The sequence below is a fragment of the Garra rufa genome, chromosome 4 (genome assembly GCF_049309525.1).
Source record: "Garra rufa chromosome 4, GarRuf1.0, whole genome shotgun sequence".
Taxonomy (NCBI): domain Eukaryota; kingdom Metazoa; phylum Chordata; class Actinopteri; order Cypriniformes; family Cyprinidae; genus Garra; species Garra rufa.
In genome coordinates this window covers 21,495,893-21,518,970 of record NC_133364.1, presented here as the reverse complement: position 1 = coordinate 21,518,970, position 23,078 = coordinate 21,495,893, and the positions used below count along the sequence as shown (strand labels likewise).

Below are 23,078 nucleotides of genomic sequence, written 5' to 3'. Positions count from 1 at the left end.
TTCAGGACAAACAAGGGACTCATGAACTACAAAGCCGGACTGTGAGTTTACTGTTATGTTTACTTGTGTCTTAACAATAGTACATCATCTTTCCTTACTCTTTTGCTTTTTTTTAATGTTGAGGAACTGCTTCATTTTTCAGTCATGCAGTGGTATGTTCAAGCCACATGTAACTCTGAAGGAACGGATCATAGTGAGGATAATTTTAAAGAACTATGAAAACTACCAAACTATAAGAATAACATATGAGATGCCATATGAGCATTACAGTACAGGACATGTTGAAATGCTTTTTGCTTGTTTCCACTTCACATTAAGGACTTTGTAATCAGTTCCTGTTCTAACGTGCCTTTCTCTGTTTCCCTTCCCCATTTCTTCTTTCTTTGTCACCCTTCCCTCATCATCTTATTAGTCATTTGACCTTGTAAAGTATACAGTGAGTATGTGCATTGCTATAAAAAAAAAGATGAAAGATGAAGGTAAGTATTGTACTATTTTAGGAGAAGACAGGGATAAAAGCATAAAAGGCTTGTAAAACGATGAGTAGGATTAGGAATATCCATAATTACTCTTATTAAGCATGTCATTCATAATAGGAAACTCATTTTCCTTCCTTCATTTACCTTCAATGATTTACTCAAGATTATTATTTACTTTTGGGACCCTGGACCACAAAACCAGCCATAAGGGTCAATTTTTTTAAATTGAGATTTATTCATTATTTTACTTTTCATTGATGTATGGTTTGTTAGGATAGGACAATATTGGACTGAGATACAACTCTTTGAAAATCTGGAATCTGAGAGAAAAAAAAAATCAAAATATTAAGAAAACCTCCTTTAAAGTTGTCCAAATGAAGTTCTTAGCAATGCCTATTACTAATAAAAAAATAAGTTTTGATATATTTACGGTAGGAAATTTACAAAATATATTCCTAGAAACATACATTTACTTAATATCCTAATGATTTTTTGCATAAAAGAAAAAATATAATTTTGATCCATACACTGTATTTTGGCTTTTGCTACAAATATACTTAAGACTGGTTTTGTGGTTCAGGGTCGTATATAAGATTATTGACTTTACGCATGGTAAGACCCTGCCAAACATACATTTAAACCAAATTAATTATTTTAACCACAAATAATTAAATGCTTACTTTCTACAAACTAAAAAATAAAATATGCATAGTACTTTATTTAATATATTACTGTTAATGCATTTATTCAAATTCCAAGTGATTTCAAGCCTGTTAATTCAACACATTTGGAAATAGACTGTATAAAGTATTCAGTGCACCTAAATTTCTGCTTTCACAGATCCAAGGGAAAATAGATTTATATAATGAAATCATAACACCCAGTGTAACATTGTCGAAGACAAACTGCTTCCGTGGCTAATGCATGTTATGATTCCTGCGTGAACATAAGATGTGATAAGCAGTTTCTTAAGGTCTTGTATTTGTCTGAGAAAACCATAGGTTAATGGATTGTATGGGTTAAATGTAAATACACATATATAATAAACTCCAGTAATACCTTCAATGTGACCACTCAAGCATAAATGGGGACTAAAACAATGACAGCATTTACTCCTGCATTAAAAGATATAAGATGAATCCCTTAACCAGTCTGTAACATTGTAATTGTACAAGAAAAACACCTGAACTTTTTCTGTCTCAGGTCAAATAAACTTGACCACCCCCAAATCGGTGTAATAAAGTATTTTTATGAAAGAAATTGTGTGTGATCGTGCTAAACATCAGATGGTTGTAATGCCTGGGTTGTTTCAATGTGAGGGCACCATTTTGAACTTGTAATAATAGGTAAGGCAGTCCATATTATCCTCCTCTACACAATAACAGGTTCCCGCTGGTTGTTCTGCCTTTTGACTACAAAAACCTTCTGTCCAGAGATGGTCACAGCATAAACATAGTCTTCATACATCACTGTGAACAAAAAAAACATTTGAAAAGGATTAAAAACAACTTACTTTAGAAATGTTTTAATTACAATAATATATATACACATACAATTTTACTAGAGTAATGCTGAGGGGGAAATTTTAATCACAGAAATATACAGTCAAGCCTGAAATTATTCATACCACTGGCAAATTCTGACTTAAAGTTACTATTATTCAACCAGCAAGGTTTTTTTTGTTTTTTTTTTTTGACTGGAAATAATGAGAAGGGTATAAATAAATAATAGAAAAGCCTTTTTTGGCTATTACAGCAATCAAACGCTTCCTATAATTGCTGACCAGCTTTTTGCATGTCTCCACTGGTATTTTTGCCCATTCATCTTTAGCAATAAGCTCCAACTCTTTCAGGTTGGAGGGTCTCCTCTCTTCTGAAATTTAGTCTCTCACTATTCTCCTGACCAGCACAGGTGTTACTTTTGGCTTCCGACCACGTCTTCTGAGATTTTTCACAGTGCGGAACGTCTTGTATTTTTTAATACAGTTTTTCTCAATTGCTAAAACACTAAACCCTAATGTCTGAACCAAATGCTCAGTTGCCTGAACCCATTGATTGAATCAATCACTCTTTTGGCAAAACCATAAGCACTTTTCACCTGTTTAGACACAACTTGCCAACACATTTTCATTGTGATGCACCCGTGCTGCATAATGGTGAGCACAGGTGACAAAAGTCAAACACAATTAAAGCACAGGTTTCACCACTTGAACACAACAACTCAAAACTGATCACACTTGTGGCTAATGATGTGAGGGAACATATACAGTAAGCCAGTTCAGAGAGCACTGGTTTGTGAGGCCTGAGAGGAAGTGTTCGTGTGAGAGGTGGTCGAGGTGGTCAGCGAAGACAAAGAACAGTAATATCTGATAAATCCAAACATCAGTAGATTCACTGTGTCCACCATAATCCGAAGATTTAGAGAAGAAAACAAGGAAATTACCATTTTTTGACATTATAGTCAATTATTTTCTCACATTCACTTGCATTGACGATTTTTTAATCTAGAGGTCCAGTGTGGTTTTATGGATGGGCGGGACTTACCAGCTCTATAGTATGTCATACAGTAATTGCTGTCAACATTTACATACTGTACTATAATGTCAAAAAATGGTAATTACCTGTTCTCTTCTCTAAATCTTCGGATTATGGTGGACACAGTGAATCTACTGATGTTTGGTTGTACCCTTTGTCTAGCCTCCCTCGTGCTCATACCATGGACAAGAACATGGTCAATCACAGTGATTTCATCATATTTACTGTTCTTTGTCTTCGCTGACCTCCTCGACCACCTCGACCTCCTCTCACACGAACTCTTTCCATCTATGTTGTTGCCTGGCCAGACAAAATGTGGCCTGTGATGTGGATGAAGTCCTGTGGCCTGACCCAGTACGGAGACATGATGCTGTGGCTGAGTAATGCACTTATTTGTATATTTTTGTACTTTATTTTTACATGGGCTTACTGTTCACAAGTGGCAAACGCATAGGATTTCTGTTTGTTTTTACAAGTGCTACGTGTAAATGCACAAGCTTTCTGTTTTGTCTTTTTGTACAAGTGCTAAATGCACAGGTTTTCTTTGTTTTGCAACATGCATTTAGCCTACAGTGAACAATAAACCTTTATTTCTCCAGCTTCATGTCCTGAGCATTGTGCTTTCTATTTTTCTACGTAGTGTTTAGTGACTGTTCAGTAGTGTTTTTAATTTTGATTGACTCGGGGCACGATTTGACAACATAGTTCAGTTTTGAGCACAGATTGAACAGTTTTGAGGTGAAAGTTTGGTTTTGCAAGAAGAGTCTGAGATTTTGTGAATGAAGCTTCAAAATTGGGTTTTGTGTCCACAGTTTAGAGAAAAGGAGAGCAGCTTTCAAGAAATGTGTCTTAGCAATTGAGAAAAACTGTAATACTTTGCACTGTAGCCACTGGAACTTCAAAACATTTAGATATGGTCTTATAGCCCTTTCCTGACTTGTGAGCAGCCACAATGCACAGTCACAGGTCCTCAGTGAGCTCCTTTGTCTTAGCCATGACTGTCCACAAACCAACAACAGAGAGTTTCTGTTTTACACCTGTTGAGTTGATTAAAACAGCTGTTCCCAAATGAATCAGGGTAATTAGGATGCTTTAGAACAGCTTAGACTATCTGGAATGGTATAGAACTTTGGATTTTCCCATAGACTGTGACAGTTTGCAAAGGGCATGAATAATTTTGGACATGCCATTTTTTGTTTAAATGAAAATAAAACCGGAGAAATATGTTTTTCAACACTGATGCCTCTTGTACATCATCTTATTATCTTTTGGAAGAAGCCTGTTTTTTTTTCCGGTCAAAAAAAACTTGCTGGTTGAATAAAAGTAACTTAAGTTACTTTTAACTTAACTTTAAGTCAGAATTTGCCAGGGGTGAAATGACAGCTGAGGGGATATTGTAATATTTAAATTTTTTATTTTTTCTTGATCTTAGGGTGAAAAATTCTAGACAAACACATTCTTTACAGGTTTTAAGAGATTCACCTAGGTAGGACACAGAGGTCTAAATAAAAATATGTACATTTCTTACCTGTCATGCGTTTGAAAGGTGGCTCAGCTGTCCCATGCAATCTAAAACGGCAAGCTGTTCTGACCATCTGCATGATCACTCCTGCTGTGTGCTCGTCATTCTCCAGCTCTCCTGCGGACTGTAATAGGATTTACAAAAGGATACACTTTCATATTAGTCGATGTACACTACCAGTCAAAAGTTTGGACACACTTCCCTATCAAAGAGAATGGGGAAGTGTGCCCAAACTTTTGACTCGTATTGTATGTACACTGTAGTTTAAATGCCGTTTTTGATGTTTTTAAAAAGAGGTATTTTCTGATCATCAAGGCTTTGTTTCTTTGATTAAAAATACAGATAAAAGTAATAACACTATTACAATTTAAAACTACAGTTTTCTATTTTAATATGGAATTTATTCCTGTGATGCAAAGCTGAATTTTCATCATCATTACTCCAGTCTTCAGTGTCACGTGAACCTTCAGAAATCATTCTAATATGCTGATTTATTATCAGTGTTGGAAACAGTTGAGCTACTTATACATATTTTTCGGAACCTGTGATACTTTTTTAGGATTCTTTGATGAATAACATGTAAAGAGATCAGCATTTACTCAAAATTGAAATCTTTTGTAGCCGTTCGGTAAGTTACCGTTCAAAGTTTGGGTCAGTAAATTTCTTGTTTAAAAGAAATCAATACTTTTATTCAGCAAGGATGTGTTAAGTTGACAAAAAGTGACAGTAAAGACTCATACTGTTATAAAACATTTATATTTTGAATAAATTCTGTTATTTTTAACTTTTCATAGATATTCATCCAAGAATCCTGAGGAAAAAGAGTATCACAACTTCCAAAAAATAATATTGAGCAGCTAGCTGTTTCTAATAATAAGATCACATAATGTCAAGTGGTTGCAATATATGATGGGCTTTATTGCAAATTGAGTGTTTAATAACTTACCGCAAGTACACCCTCCTCACTAATAACCAAATACCCAGTCTGATCGGGAATTCTCTCTAAACCTTGGGTCAGAGCGGTAGTCTGCAATTCAACACAAGATAATGCAGGAAATAAACATTAGAAGAGCTTTCTTATAGTTGGCTGCTTTTTGTCACATTAATACAATCTCTATCACTTTTATGTTTTCCATACGCATGCGCATAGCACATCAAAACCTTTAAGATTAAACTAGATACATGCTTTCAAAGTAAAAAAATCATATTTACCATTTTTAGGCACTGCAGATGAATTGTACACTGTTGTCTTCCTTAACACCCCGCCTCACGTGACAGACAAGCAAGCGTCGCGTGTTTATAACGTCATTTCATAAGGTAAATGACCTTTCCTGTAAATTTTACATTACTTTTATGTTTTTATGCGTTGGAAATGTACAACACGTGACAATGATTAGAATACGTTTTATAAATACTGAATTTTGCCAGTCTTTAGGTTGTTACGCACATAATCTGATTCAAGATCAGATTCACTGTCATAAGCGACACGTTAACAGAAGCACCGCAGATCCCAGATCAGCTGTCTAAATAAAGCGCTTGCGGTTTAGTCAAAGCGGAAGTGCAGTAGTCAGCTGATTAAAGCATATGATCCTGCTAGACGGAAAAACATTTCATCCATTCTGTCTGTAATTTGAGCAAATATAAGAAGAAGACAAAATGCCTGGACGGGGGAAATTAATCGCGGTTATTGGGGATGAAGACACTTGTACCGGATTCCTCCTTGGAGGGATTGGAGAGCTGAACAAAAACAGAAAACCCAATTTCTTGGTGGTGGAAAAAGACACGAGCATCACAGAAATAGAGGAGACCTTCAAGTAAGAGACAGGATTTGAAATGTCTAAATGATTTAAGATCTTATATTACAATCCTAAATATATGAAATCTTGCTTAAATTATATGAAGGTTATCATTCACGAATAAAATACAGTAGTCTCCCAGCAAACACAGTACGTTGTGAGGACGTCGCCAGTTGGTCGTCATTTGGTCAGCGTGACATTACTTTATGACAACGTCGTGAGGACGTTGTGGTAACATTCCATATTTTTGAATTTTGGCTAACGTCCCAGAAACGTCGTAGGCACGTCCTTAAAAGACGTTGCTGGTTGGTCGCGTGGGAAACGTTATAGCGACGTGGTCAGCAGGTCTCCAACTAACTTTTCATATTATTGCACTACATGTATTAAGCTTATTTTTAAAGGTGTAAACCGTTTTAATAGCCAATAATATGGGGAATATACTGAATTCGTCAAGCATTTTGCATGATGGAATGAATTATTGTATAACCAAATTAATGGCAAAACAAAAACCAAATAGTTTGCTTAGCAAATGGTGATAATTTATGGTTGTGAATGGTTTATTGAAAGGGGGAACGGGACAAATGTTAAGGTTAAAACCATGGTTAAAACCAGCGCACGTCACTTTCTGAGTGCTGCGTAAGTGCCCCGTGCGCGTACCCGTCATTAACGGTCAACTTCCAGAAGACGGACGAGAAGGAAAAGGTAAGCGCTTAAAATCTTCTCTTATTCATATTTTTTTGCTGATATAACGTTAGATGACACGTAAGATAAGTAGTGTTTTGTGTTTTTGGAGGTTTTCTATATTAATTTAATAAATAAATGCCCTGTTTGGTTAATGTTAAAGTTAATTAGCTTAGTTCTGGAGGCGGTCTGTGGTAACGTTAAGTTAACTTTTAAAATCCTAAATTAAAATGTTATACCTTATTTTTAGTCTAGTTTGAAATTTACCCACGATAAACTATACAGTATTCATTTTTTTTTAACTTCTACCATAGTAACGTTGACTGCTTGTCGTTCGCATCTGACTATGCTCATGCTAGCCTAGCCGTATTGTAAACTTAAATATAAACCACTGATGTTATATAAACTTTTAATTAGACCGAGGCTGCCGAAATCCCATTCAGTGTATGTGGGATTAATAATGTCCTGCTTTCCTGTCGATTAACAGGCCTGTAAATGGTGTAATTTGCTCGTTACATGTTATTGGTTTTTACATACAACATTTTTACATACATAACTTGCATCATTTTTATGCTAGTGACTTTTCATTGACAAACAGATCTGATAGTTTAGTTTTAACAAATATGTATCCAACAAATAGTTCACTATTTTATGTCCTTACTGCCAGTGAACCAGTTCATTCAGTGAGTTGCTTATTAGAAATGATGTTCATTGTTACTATGTAGTAGTTTAAGGATTTTGGCTAAGGTCCCAGAAACGTCGTGGGCACGTCCTCAAAGCTGGTCTCTGGATAATTTTTCATATTGTTGCACTAAATGTATTGAGCCTATTTTTTTTTAAGTAGTAGTTTGAATGCTTTATTCATTGTTCATTGTTTTATCAATGTTTTATTCAAAACTAACATACTTTTTTTAATAACAGGTGGAGAGAGAGTCTGGGCAGCAGCAACACGACAACCATGATTATGATTAGGGATGGGTATCAAGTACAGGTAACTTACTGATTTGGTTCCTGACTTGTTCAGTACCAAAAAATATATATAAAGCAACAGGACTAATGGTGCTGCTATTTGTATTTTAGACACAACCACATGACATCCAAACCATCTCTAAGTGTATGGCAGAAAGGATCCAGGATCAAGAGATCATCCATCATGAAGACTGTGTTCAAAAGAACCCAGCAAGTCCTCGGTAAAAAACTAAACCTCATTGTTTCAGTGTCACTCAGGCACAAATATAGATTTAAATTGATTTCAGTGGCTTAAATATTTATATTTCAGGCCTCCCTGACCCTTCTGTTGTCCTGGATGTGAAGACATGCTGGAACTGCATTTTCTCATGGTTAAAGGAGTTGTGCTGCAGTATCCTTCCTGGACCCACACAACAAAATGCTCAGGAGGAGAGACAGGTAATCCACAGGGTTGGATTTATCATTTCAATTACTCATAGCTAGATAGATATCAATTGATAGTCTAATTCCAGAGCCTGTGAATGTTTTTGTTTTTTCCTCAGTCAGGAGACATTTTTGTGAAATTGTTGATGCTCGTATGATTGTCATATGTCATGGTAACTTACAACAGTGGTTTTCAAACCTGGACCTGGGGACACACAGCACTATACATTTTACACATCTCTCTTTACTGACAGATTTGTTCATGAAGCTCTTTCCTAAGGAGCTGATGATCTGAAGAAGGTGGGTTTAACAAGAGAGACATACAAAATGTGCAGTGCTGTGGGTCACCTGGACCACAATTGTAAACCACTGCCTTCATGAGCACCTCCTGTGCTCCTGATCATTTTTAAACATGTTTAAAAAATATTTGAGTTGGCCTGAATTTGACCAATGTAAGACTCCCCTATTTCTAAATCATACACAACCACATCACTTTGCTGTGTTTCCCACAGGATTTGTTTGAGACTTTGGGGGCTGGACCTTCGTCTGTCTGGGGCATGGCCTAGTGTACAAAAGTATGTACTGTACATTTTAAACTTAATTTTTTCTATCTGGTGCACTTTGTATTAAGAGCTCCGACCCATGCTTAGTGTGGAAATTTAACAAAGAAAAAGTCAATGCAAATGACGTATCCCTCTTTTTGGTTATTGTGGACTCTTAAGAGTTTCATGAATAAGTTTTAAGCTAAATCTCCTTGCCAGGTCACCTAATAGTAAGATCAAATTCTCTGTGAACATGGCCACAGATTGTGCCTTTCCTTTAGAAGCTGGAGAATAACTTAAGATTTCAAAAGGAAGATTTGCAGTTTTATACAAACTTATACAAACTGTCTATAAAATTAATTGGTTAATTAGTTTTATTTATATTTTATGTGGATTCAAGGGAAAGGTGAAAAATGAGAAGGCCTAGGAATGACTGAGGAAGGCAGCTGTGAGGAAAATGAAGTAATCATCAGAATGTAAGTTCTTTGCAATCTGTGCATTGTTTATTACAAGGTGTGTTTTCATTTAAATTCAAAGCTGAATTTGCAGCATCAATACTCCAGTTGTAAGTGTTCAAAATCATTCTAATATGCTGTGTTGCCCAATTTAGTTGTGTACACTAGGTTGGAGTCACTTAAGTTTTTTTTTTTCTTTATGAAGACCTTAATAGCAAGGATGCATTAAACTGATCTGAAGTGGTAGTAAAAACATTTATAATGTTACAAAAGTAAAAAAAAAAAAAAAGGTAAACCTTAACTATGTATTTATAAAATTATCCTAAAAAGAAATCACAGTTTACACAGAAATATTAAGTAGCACAACTGTTTTCAACATTGATAATAATCAAAAATGTTTTTTGAGCATCAAATCATATGAGAATGATCATGTGAAACTGAAGACTGGAGTAAAGGCTGAAGAATTTACCTTTGCCTCACAGGAAAGAAATGCATTTTAAAGTCTATTTGAAAAACAACAGAAAACGTATTTTAAATTAAAATATTTCACACTATTATTGTATTGTAAGTTAAATATAAATATAGCTTTGGTGTGTCGAAAAACATAAAAAAAAACTGAAAGACTGCAGATTTTGACTGGTTGTGTGTACATACAGTAGCAACATTAACAAGGTGATTCTCCCTTTCAGCTGCCAGAGAAGGATATTGACAGTACAGCCTCAGGATAGCGAAGAGGAAGAAAAACACCTTTGACATAATTTTCTCATACATTTGCCATGTGTTATAATAAAAAACAATAAACCTGACTACAATAATATGGTCAATTTTATTAAAAGTTTCAAGTTTGCAAAGAATCTGGAGTATGTGGCACTGCATTAGAGGTACTCGTTGCTGAATAAGACCAAGTGCTGAGCAGGAACCTTATTCTTTAGCAAAACTCCTCATACTGATAACTATTATTATACTATACCCATCATTAATTAAATATTTAATATTTTTCAATAAAAGTAAAACATTTTAATCAGTGGTTGTATTATTCTTTGATTACTATGTACTTTATGTGATGTGTTCAATTATTTGTGCTAATGACTTGGCAGCACTTTACATGGTTAAATAATAGGTGTCATGTTTAAAATGCAATGTCTTAGTATATGTAGAAAATAACTGAATAAATGGTGATTTAATAAATGAATGCACTGTGTTTTTGCTGATTTTCTGTTGGAATTTAATGATTTTGTATTGGTTTGCATGTATGCAGTGAATAAATTTACAAAAACTACAACAATTTGAAAACATAAGGATTTAGTGTTTGTTTTTTACAGCAGAAAATGTTTGAGTTTGTCATTATATACTGATTTCAAGGTGGTAGGAACACATCCTCGGACAGGACTAAAGGTGAGAAGCAAATATTAAAAATACTGGGAAGGTGCTAGTTTGGTCGTTAGGACGTACTTGCCACGTCCTAGCAACGTAACGCAATAACGTCGCTACGACGAATATGGGAATCACAAAGTTACGTCGTTGGTACGTTATTTGGAACGTCGCCGCGACCAATGTGGTCCTTTATAGTAACGTGCTCACGACGTGCCAGTTTGGTCGTGGAGACGTACTCATCACGTTCCAGCAACGTACCAAATAACGTCGCTACGACGAATATGGGAATCACAAAGTTACGTCGCTGGCACGTTATTTGGTACGTCGCTGCGACGAATATGGTCCGGTCCAGTAACGTCGTCACGACGTAATTGTGTTAGCTGGGCTACCCTTTGTGATATCTATCTATCTATCTATCTATCTATCTATCTATCTATCTATCTATCTATCTATCTATCTATCTATCTATCTATCTATCTATCTATCTATCTTTGTTTTTAGACACCATAGGTCTATATATGTCCCTATTACTTTAGCAAGTAATCAAATTTTGACTGAGAATAGTGGTTTGCAAAATTTATAGTACACAGATAATTTTTACTTGAATTTTAACATAAATTCTGTCTGTTCTTCATTTCCAGGAGTTTCCTGGCTCGCAGTGACATTGGCATCATCCTCATCAACCAGTTCATTGCAGAGATGATTCGTCATGCTATCGATGCCCACATGGAGTCAATCCCAGCCGTTTTGGAGATTCCCTCAAAAGAGCATCCGTATGATGCCTCCAAAGATTCCATCCTGCGACGGGCCAAGGGAATGTTTTCAGCAGAAGACTTCCGATAAGTTGATACCCCTGTGGGGTCAGGGTCTGGCCTGGGCAGATGTGAGAATAAACATGTTTTACTTCTTGTTCTCATCCATCTTGCTGAAGCTGGAACCTGTATTATAAAGATTAAATAATGATATGTTGTGAATGTGATGTTCTGTGATGTGTATTCTGCCATCCCCAAGCTTGAAGAAGTGGAAATTGTGTGTATTAGTGCTCCTAATAATACATGTTTAAAGTTGTGTATATATATAGGATATGCGTTATTTTACCCATTGTGTAATAGACATTATATACTTTAAGTCATAAGTTAAACGAATTCATTATAAATACTGCTTATAATATTGGACCACAAAGCCACCATTCACTTATTGACCCATTTAAATAAATCTCAAATAATTTAAAATGCTAACTGGACATTTTTGGATCTCTCACATCTGTAACTGTAATATGTTGTGCTATTAATGCACATGTTGTCATTGTATTGGCTGACACTTTGAGCACTGCAAAGCTGTCCAAGGTGGGATGTAATTAAAATATGTTAACTTATGTCTGCAGAACTGTGACTTGCAGTTTATTAAAAGTAATGGAGTTTGACACTCTTTTGGTTTTGTGTGATGAATATGTGATATCTAAATAAATACACAATATAAAATTATGATAAAGCCTAAAAAGTATATTTAAGTAATTATAATAAATATTAAAATAATATTTAAATATTAAAATTCGGCAGCATAGAAGATATATTCCGACAAGACCGAATACATAAACATTGTCACATCCATTAAAATATTTTAAAAGTTGTCATGATAGAAATATATATTTTTTAATGAATTGAATTATACCACATGGATCACAACAATAAGCAAGGTGAAATACATTTTGTCTGGCTTAATATACGGTCAAGTCAAACGTTTACATATACCTTGCAGAATCTGCAAAATGTTTATTATTTTAGGGACTCATATACAACTATTACAGGAGGTTCAAATGCTTACTGATGCTTCAGAAGGAGAACTGGGTAAATTTAACTCATTTTGTCTTCTGTGAAACAGTATCTTCTGTAGCTTCCGAAGGGCAGTACTAAATAAAAAATATGATATTTAGGCAAAATAAGAAAAATGTACACATCTTCATTCTGTTCAAAAGTTTTCATCCTTGGCTCTTAATGCATGGTTTTTCTTCTGAAGCATCAGTGAGTGTTTGAACCTTCTTTAATAGTTGCATATGAGTCCCTCAGTTGTCCACAGTGTGAAAAGATGGATCTCAAAATCTTACAGTCAATGTTGGAAAAGGTTAAAATACACAAAAATGCTGAAAAACCAAATAATTTGTGGGACCTAAATTACTTTTCTGAAGAACAACAGGCAGTTTAACTGTTCAGGACAAACAAGGGACTCATGACCACTAAACAAACAAACAAACAAACAAACAAAAAAAACAGGTAACAACAGTATTAAGAATCAAGTGTATGTAAACTTTTGAACAGGGTCATTTTTATAAATTTAACTATTATTTTCTCTTGTGGACTATGTGAAATATCTTATTTAGGTCAGCACTAAATAAAAAATAACACGCTTTTTGTATGATCCCTCTTATTTTGGTAATATAATTAACATTTTGCAGATTGTGCAAGGTGTATGTAAACTTTTGACTTCAACTGTAAATGCATTCTGTTGGGCAAAAGCTACACATAAAGATAATCAACCATGTGTAACAACTGCATGATGCTAATAATTATGAGAAATGAGAAATAAACTACTTTGGTGCCACTTCCTTGAAATCATATTATCACTGTGTTGTCACACACATGGAAGTCTAACTGAAACCTAAAAAGTTTACCATAGGTCTAAGAATGAGCAAACACTGTGTTCACAGGAAGTGAGTCATTGTTCTGTGGTTTCTTACACCATCAGTATCAGCTCCCAAATATTTTCAGAACATTGATAAATTCCCATCACTGTTTTCTGTCTTTTAAAAATACCTATCCCTGTCTTATTCAAGGACGAAACCTGCTTCAGCTTGTGGGAATCACACACAGCTCAGGTCCCTAAAAGATTAAAGAGCTTTTGAATGGGCACAGAATTGTATATAAGCTTAATCCAGCTCTGATCTGCTTCATTCACATTCACTCTGTGCATTGAGTTCATCAAGCATGTTTCTTGTCTGGACTCTCAGCTTTCTCATCCTCAGCTACACTTTTGGGTTTCCCATCCGTAATGCCACAAGGTAAGACATTTTGATGCATAACTATGAGTTAATGTGTATTTCATTTTTGTATTATTTTGTACACATTTTCTCCTACATTCTCATACTTTTGATGTATTCTTTTCAGCAGCGGTTCCAACATGGAGACTCTTCCTAGTGTCACACAGAGGAACTCTACAGAATATATCAAGACCAATCAGACAGACAGGTATAGAAAAATTAAAGTCCCATAGAGTCCTACAGAATGCTAACCAATTCTTACATCTAACCCAAGTGTTTTGACTTTTCTTATAGATCTGAAATAGTGAAACAAGGGCCTTCACCATATCTGTGAGTAATGCATTTAATTTGTTTTTAAAAACAATGCATATACTGTAATTAAACTGTATATTATATTATATTAGCTGTTTTTGCTGTATTTAAAAATAAAGTCTGTGTCAATTTACATTTAAAATAATGAAATAATTCTTTCCATTGTAGTTGTTAATTAGTTCACTAAAGTATGCTGCTCTTCTGACACAGAATAAAGACAAACTGCACAAAGAATGCTTGTTTTGTTCATAACTACACTGATAACAGTTATATTGTGCTTTCGGCCTCTGTTAGACACACTAATCTAAAATGGCAAATTATAATGAAGGCATTCGTGACAGCTTTCATTAATCATTTGCACACAGAAATCACATCTTAAATGGCTAGCGAAATGTCACCATAAAGTAGAACAAATAACTTCCTGTCTCATTATTCTCGTGTCATTTTCTGCATCACCTTCATTCTTTTTGACGCATATTCCATTTTAAATTCTCATTCAGTATTTCCTGGTGCCTGAAATTTTCTCTCTTTTTAGCCGAAGGTTTTGTTTTCTGCCCACTTGTTCCTTGTGGAACCTGGGGTCAGTGCTACAGGCTGGAAATGATATTGCTGGAGACATGGCCAGTGATCCATTGGGAATTGGCAAGAAATGAAGCATGATCCTGAATGGTCAAACAAGTGGTGTTTGCACTAAATATGAGAGGAAATTGCACTAATGCATTACAGTGAAGTTTGCTTTAATATCTTGTGAAAGCAGGATTTATTTAAGAATGTTGTGTTTAGGCAAGATCAAAATCTTTTTCTCTTAGTAGTCTTGTAATGTTTCTGTTTTCATTTTGATGAGAAAAATGTTATTTCTGCATTTTATTTCTGTCCAGTCTAGCAGACATTTGTTGTTAGTGTATTTTAGTGAAACCATGCCCATTTTATGCAAAATTTAACAGTATTTTGCAATTAATATTTTCATATGACTGATTTTATGAGCAGGGTAAAGCCTACATTGGGTCTTACTGTAGATGTTGTTGCACCTGATGGCGAGGGACTAAAAGTGAATATGGTAAAAAGAAAACAACAATATTTCTAGTGATTGTTTCTGTAATAAAAAATATTTGTATATAACAAGTTGGCTCAAAAACACACATTACAACATGAAAATGCAACAATAAAGATCAACATACTGTCTATCTATGTTGTATAATAAATCAGGAAATATGTAGGCCTACTATAAATTCAGTAATTCAAGTCAGTGTCACATTGAGTTTGTTCTTGTTTCTGTGTTTCCTTCAGTTTAGTTCCTGTCTGCTCAGTTACTAATTAAGTAGAGTTAATTACCCCTGTATATAGTTTAGTTACAGTGCCTTGCAAAAGTATTTATACCCCTTAATTTTTTTTCACATTTTGTTATATTCCTGCCTTACTGTATGTTAAACAGCTTTACATTACTTTTTTCTCACATCCATACAGTCCATACAGCTTAATGACAAAGCAAAAATGGAATCGTCACAACAGACTAAAAAAAAAACTGAAATTAGTTCATTGCATAAGTATTCATACCCTTAAATCAGTACTTAGCTGAAGCACCCTTACAGCCTCAAGTCTTTTGGAATTATCTGCCATTCTTCTCCTCATCTCTTCACCTCTCAAGCTCTGTCAGCTTGGATAGGGGTTGGCAGACATTTTCGGGTTTCTCCAGAAATATTTGACTGGGTTCAATCAAAGGGTCACTCAAGGCCAATTATAGAGTTGTCTATAAGCCACTCATTCTGTGTGCTTAGGGTCATTGTCCTGATGGAAGGTGAACCTTCTGCCTAGTCTGAGGTTCTGAATGCTAGACTGGGTTTTCATTAAGGTTATCTCAATATTTTGGTGCATTAAGCTTTTCTTCTACTCTAATGAGTCCCATCAGTCCTTGCCACAGCCTCACAACATGAGTCATGATTTGTGTTTCTCACATTCTCAATGTCCTATAAGTGTTTTTTTTTTTTTTTTGCAAATGCCAAGTGTGTTTTCATGTGTCTTCACTGAGGAGAGGATTGAGTCTTGCCACACCTCCATAAAGTCCAGATCGGTGGAGTGTTGCAGTGATGTTTGTTCTTCTGTAAGTTTGTCCCATCTCCATATATGATCATGGAGCTCAACTAGCTCAACTAGAGTGACCATCAGCTTCTTGCTCACCACTCAAAGCCCTTCTCCATCAATTGCTCAGTTTGGCCAGGAGGCCAGCTCTAGGAAGAGTCCTTATTCCAAACTTCTTCCATTATGGATAATGAAAGCTAAATGCTTCTGTGAACCGTCAATGCAGCAGATTTTTTTCTAAACTCTTCACAAGATCTATCCATCTGATATGCACTGATATGCATTTTCAGCTGTTAGACCTTTTATTGAGAGGTGTGTGCCTTTCCAAATCATCCTCATTCAATTGAATTTGCCACAGGTTAACTCCACTTGAAGTGTAATAACAAATACTAGCATTATGAATGCTCCTGAGCTATGTTACAACTGTCCCAGATAATGGTATGAACACTTATGCAATGGAATCATTTGAGTTTTTATTTCTAAGAAATTTGCAAAGTTGTTACAAACCTCTTTTGTGCTTTGTCATTATGGTGTATGGAGAGTAGATTGATGTGGGGGAAAAAGTAATTTAAAGCGGTTTAACATAAGGCTGTAACTTATCAAAACCTGTAAGATGGTCATTAGTAAAGTATATAAAATGCTATTTAAACTCATAAAATTGAATGTATCCACAGCATTGAAACAAATGATGATAGATAAATTAAGCCAGTTATGTAGCTTGGATTGACTTTAACAAAAGATATGGCTGACACAATGTTATTTCTCAATATATAATGTTAAAAACAAACTTTGTTGATAGACGTGTTAAGTAAACGAATATCCACACACTTCAGACAAAAATCTGACGTTTTCCCATGATTATTGTCTAACATTGTGACTCTTGGAATTGATTTATTTATAAGGTCTCATCAGTCGTCATTGTCTGTCTTTTAAATATTTGTCCCTGTCTTATTCAAGGACAAAACCAACTCCTGTCTGTGGGAACCACACACATATACAGATGCTTAACGTATTTAAAGAGCACTGGAATCCACTGAAAATTAAGTATAGTTAAATCAGCTCTGATCTGCTTCGTTCACATTCACTCTTTGTCAGTGCTGGTGATGAACAGCATGTTTCTTGTCTGGACTCTCAGCTTTCTCATCCTCAGCTACACACTTGGGTTTCCCATCCCTAATAACACAAGGTAAGATATTTTAAAGCATATTTGAATTTGAAATGTCCACAAACATTACCACCTCATACCTGTGATGTATTCATGTTTTAGCAGTGGATCTCAAATGGACACAAAGAACTTTACAACAAGGACCATCACATTGACCAACCAAAAGACCTTGAGGTGAGAAAGCAACAGTCACAAACTTAGACCCTGACTGCATGTCAGCGGATACCGTGTCAACTAGATGAGCCCCAGAGACAGATCATCAGGAAAGAACTCCTACCCTAAACGGCCACCGGCACAAGGCCATGGGAACCAGATGAGTCCTCTCCAATTTGACTTTGTTTGAATATGGAACTCTTGCATTATTATTGACATTTTATTTTATTATTTTAATGCTGTAAGGTTGCTTTGACACAACTTGTATTGTAAAAAGCGCTGTATAAATAATCTTGACTTGACTTGACTGCAAATATGCTGAATATATAATATATCTATGTTTAGGATTTTATTTTCATGTAGCAAAACCACTTCATGTATTTTAGAAATTGATGAATTTCAAACTGAAAAATAATAATTTAACTTTTCTTTTATGACAGCAAAGAATCACTGACAGAAGATTTTACATTTTTAATGTAAGTAATTTTCTTTTGAAATTCTCTCCATTGGAAATGATACTTAGTTCAACAATACATGTACTGCTGCTTATGATATTCCAAACAAACCTCTATGGATTCTGTGCATTCTCTTTATGTTTCTCTTTTTGATAAAATCAGACAACTTATTCAATCACAACTCAAACTAGCAAATGGCTTTTAAGTGTTTAAAGAAATAGTTCACGCCAAAATTAATATTGCCTGACAACTGACTCACTCTCAGGCCAACCAAGATGTAGATGAGTTTGTTTCTTCATCACTTGCTCAGCAGTGGATTCTCTGCAGTGAGTGGGTGCCATCAGTGTGACAGTCCAAAGAGCTTATAAAATCATAACAATAATCCACAAGTAATCCACACAACTTGCAAAGAAAAATCTATGTGCTTGTAATAAACAAAGCCATCATAACAGCATTTAACTTTAATCCATTACATATGGCTGAAATACAATCCATAATAATGCTTCATCCACTGTTGAGTAAGTCTTTGTTGAATCTGTTAGACCTGGGGTCAGGAGATAAGATCGTTGGAGATCCAATGGGAACTGGCAAAAAGAAAAAGAAAGAATAATAGAACATGACCCTGAGGTTTTGTTGTAGTATTCTTTCAACAATGAAATGATTCTCAAAATCTAATTGTGATTGTAATATCAGGGGGCCAGGATGCTTTTGGTCTACATGTGCCACGCACAATCTGGGCGACAGGATGCAAACTGGGGATGAGATCGCAGGGAACAGCGCAAGTGACCCATGGGGGCCTGGGAAAAAATAAGAGATTGCTTTTAAGACATTTAATAGTAAAATATCTTTCCATTAAGCCGTGGTTAGATCTGTGTTTGAGAGCAAATGTAGAAATGTATGTTATCAACACTACACTAATGCCATCTCTTCATACAAAGGAAAAATAAAATCATTTTTATATACCATCCATTTATTCCTTTTTATTTCTTTCGATGAAGAAAAGTACAAACATACACATTACTCATTTTGCATTTCTCATATTGCTTTAAAATGTATTTGCTCCATCCTAATAAAACAAAGGCAACCTGAATATTAGCCAACACCTATATGATGAATTAAGCCAGTTGTGTTGCTTGGTTTGACTTAAATAAAAGATATGGCTGACACAACATTTTTTTCTCAGTATAAAATGTTAAAAACAAACTTTGGTGAGAGACCTGTTAAGTAAACACACTTCAGACTAAAATCTGATGTTTTTCTCATCATTACTGTCTAACATTGTGACTCTTGGAATTGATTTATTTATAAGGTCTCATCAGTAAGTCTAATGATGAGAAAACGTCTGAAATGCCAAAAATCACACATTTTCCCATCATTATTGTTCAACATTGTGCTATACTGTATGTGTCTCTCTTTATACTAACATTGATCAAATCTCATTAATCTTCTCTGTCTGTGTTCAAATATTTGTCCCTGTCTTATTCAAGGACAAAACCGACTCCTGCCTGGGGGAATCTCACACATATACAGATGCCAAACATATTTAAAGATAGTTCACCCCAAAATGAAAATTTGATGTTTATTTGCTTACCCCCAGGGCATCCAAGATGTAGGTGACTTTGTTTCTTCAGCAGAACACAAACAAAGATTTTTAACAAAAACTGGTGCAGTCTGTCAGTCATATAATGGCAGTGGATGGGCACCAGACCAAACATGCACAGACCAATCCAAATTACACCCTGTGGCTTGTGACAATACATTGATGTCCTAAGACACAAAGCGATATGTTTTTGTAAGAAACTGAACAGTATTTATATATTTTTTTTACCTTTGATACACAGACGCCGTAAGCGATCTGTGGCGTGAATAATACACTCATTGTTTACACAGTGCTCATCGAGGGAGATTGTGGGTATAGCGGCTATTCAAAATGGTAATAACTTGCGCTTATCCTGATTGTTCAAACCGATTTAAAGCTAAAAGATTACGTTTGCTTGCGCAAACTCATCCGGGACTCTTTACCGATTTCCCCTTACGGCGTTTGCGTATACTACGCCAGAGCACATACACACTTTTCACAGCCTCAGTATGCACCAAAAACTTTTTGTATTTGAAGAACAGGGTATATTTAACTTATTTTGTCCTCTGGGAAACATGTAAGTATCTTCTCTAGCTTCTGAACGGCAGTACTAAATGAAAAAGATGATATTTAGGCAAAATAAGAAAAATGCACACAAAGTTTTCACCCCTGGCTCTGGGTACTTTTTGCAGCACAAAAATGTCCACTGAGTTCTGCTAAAACACAGGTTCAATGCGTGAACCCTGGCACGTTTTATTGCGTTGATACAGGTTTATATAGTGTTAACAAATGCAAAATTGATACAAAAACGCAGTTGTTGATGCCCTTTGAATCTTGTCATGAGACCAGGTAGGCATTTCCGTCATAATTAAAATATTTTAAACAATGTTTTATTAAAAATCTAAAAATGCAGAAAGTTTTCTGTGAGGGGTATAGGGCAGGGTTAGTGTAGGGGGATATAATATACAGTTTGTACAGTATTAAACATAAAAACCAATATGTGTGTGTGTGTGTATGTGTGTGTTTATTTTCTCCTTTTATATTCTAATGTATGGACAAGGTCTCATCAATCTTCTCTATCTGCCTTTTAAATGCCTGTCCTCTCTTATTCAAGGACAAAACCTACTTTGGCCTGTGGGAATAACATACATATACAGATCATTAAATGACTAATGAGTCAGGGAAATAGATATAAGCTTAAATCAGCTCTGATCTGCTTCATTCACACTGACTCTATTGAGTAATTCAGTGCTGCTGGTGATGAACAGCATGTTTCTTGTCTGGACTCTCAGCTTTCTGATCCTCAGCTCCACTTTTGGGTTTCCCATCCTTAATAGCACAAGGTAAAAAATTTTCAAGCATATTTGCTACACTATCCACAAAAATTCAAATTCATGGTTATGATATATTTGTTTTCAGCAATGGATCTTACATGAAGTTTCCCGATGGCCTAGAGAGAAATTTTACGATAAATATGACCAGGTACAGTATATACACACATGCTTGACCGAATAGAAACAGTATAAATAATTGGTTTTGGTAGGAAAGAAACATATTTGGAAAGTTGACACATTTTTGATAATCATAAAACAGAATTCTAAGATTCTAATAACTTTTCTTTTCTCACAGAAAGAGAGAGCCTTTTACAACATTCAGGTAATTTTCTTTTCAAATTCTCAAATTTTTAATTAGAATAGCTAATTAGTTCATTGTGAATTGTGCTGTTGTGTAGTTTATTGAGAATTTTTAATTTTCTGTCTCTTTCAATCTCTCTCATAGAATGATTAAGAAAAGTCGTTAATAGCCTTGGTATACCCGTTTTCCCTTGCCATTTCAGCCTAACAAACCATATAGCTATAACACATATCACACATTAATTTTTCTATGTTTATCTATGTGGTTAGGTTATTTGAAAGGAAACAGTAGTGAAACTGACTTGTTTTTAGTTTGCTCTTAACCAAAGCAATGCAATTTCCAGAGTAAAGAAATTGGTTTTCATTACAAGACTACTATCTAAATTTGCCTATTCAGTAGGTTTATGAAATTCACTTGAGAGCAAAAGTTTAAACATAAGATTCCTTGTAGCCCAATTTTCTTCAAGAAAAAACAATGGCATCCAAATGTAAGCTAATATTTAAATGTTCTACACAGATTATCAGGACCAAGATGTCTTTTGGCTACTTGTGTCACAGAAAATCTGGTCAACAGTATGCAGACTGGTGATGAGAATGCAGGGGACAGTGCAAGTGACGCATGGGGGCCTGGGAAAAAATAAGAGATGTATCCATCTTATATTTCAACGGCAGAAGTAAGCCGTTTTCTGTGAATGTGCAAGACTTCTCGTTCTTTAGCTGCTGTAGGGAAATATTGAGAAGAATGACAAAGTGAGTTAAAACAGTGAAACTGTTTGCAGTAGAAACCACTGTATTCATAATTATGGTAATACATGAAAATTCTATGGTAAGCCACACCAATTTGCAATATCAAGCAGCAAAACACGCTGGAAGAAGCTGGAAGCAAATAAGAGCAAAAGCCTCGCACTTCTAAGAAAAATAAGGTGGATAGGAAAAATAAGGCTTGTTTTATTTGATTGCTTTCATGTCATTTTAAACTACATTTACCTTGAGTCTTGCTTTGATCCAGAAGTCCTAACTTTCATTAAACATTAAAGAAATTTTATCAACTCTTATGTCATTTCGCTACACCGATGAAAAATAAAATCATTTTTATTATACTAGCCATAGACTACTTTTCTTTTTTTCTGTTATTGTTTCATCATACATCTAAAAATAAATACAAGTTAATATATATTACAGTTTTTGTAATGTAGCTACTCGAGCTACTGAAAGGGCCTATGTTCTGCAAAAGTTCTGAATCAAATCTGTTAAACATATCTAGGCTGCATTTTTTATAAATATTTCACTCCCAGTACAGTGAACAGTGAATAGAGTAGAATTAACTTTGAATCCATCACTCAGAAATTGCTAGAAACTTTCACAAATAATTATAAAAAGAAGACAAGAACCGTATTGTATTAAACACAGAACTAAAAAGACTTATCTAAAAAAAAAAAATAGAACAAAGAAAAAGAAGAAAAAATATAGAAGTATTGAAAGATTGCAGCAAAATTAATGTCTAACTGCAACTGCATGTGATTACCAAAAGAGGGCCCCATAATGTTAGAATACAAATACAAGGATAACATACATATCCTGATAATATAATATAATATAATATAATATAATATAATATAATATAATATAATATAATATAATATAATATAATATAATATAATATAATATAATATAATATAATATAATATAATTAATATAATATAATAATTAATAATGTGACAAGGCATCAGCTGTTTAGTGCTGGCTTATGACTGATGACCTCTAAGCAGTGGTACAGCTGGCACTGGAGGACATTTTACCATTTTATTTGCACACAGCTCAACTGTAGTAATCTTCTCCGGTGGACAGGTTTAATGACACCATATGAAAGCTGTACAAATTAAAAGTGTAACAAT

At 34.8% G+C, this 23,078-nt stretch overlaps 2 protein-coding genes across 2 annotated transcripts; one reads left to right on the top strand and one right to left on the bottom strand.

The window, feature by feature from the left end:
• Nucleotides 1–690: 690 nt before the first annotated feature.
• lamtor4 (late endosomal/lysosomal adaptor, MAPK and MTOR activator 4) lies at nucleotides 691–5,877 on the bottom strand. Its single transcript, XM_073838505.1, has 4 exons — nucleotides 5,748–5,877; nucleotides 5,482–5,562; nucleotides 4,542–4,659; nucleotides 691–1,948 (listed from the first exon to the last, which is right to left on the bottom strand). The coding sequence occupies exons 1-4, from the start codon at nucleotides 5,748–5,750 to the stop codon at nucleotides 1,851–1,853; spliced, it is 300 nt and encodes a 99-aa protein (XP_073694606.1). The 5' UTR covers nucleotides 5,751–5,877; the 3' UTR covers nucleotides 691–1,850.
• A 223-nt stretch (nucleotides 5,878–6,100) lies between these two features.
• atp6v1f (ATPase H+ transporting V1 subunit F) lies at nucleotides 6,101–12,203 on the top strand. The gene is made up of 2 exons (XM_073838297.1): nucleotides 6,101–6,349; nucleotides 11,417–12,203. Exons 1-2 carry the CDS (start codon nucleotides 6,192–6,194, stop codon nucleotides 11,616–11,618), a joined length of 360 nt encoding a protein of 119 aa, XP_073694398.1. The 5' UTR covers nucleotides 6,101–6,191; the 3' UTR covers nucleotides 11,619–12,203.
• Nucleotides 12,204–23,078: the final 10,875 nt, after the last annotated feature.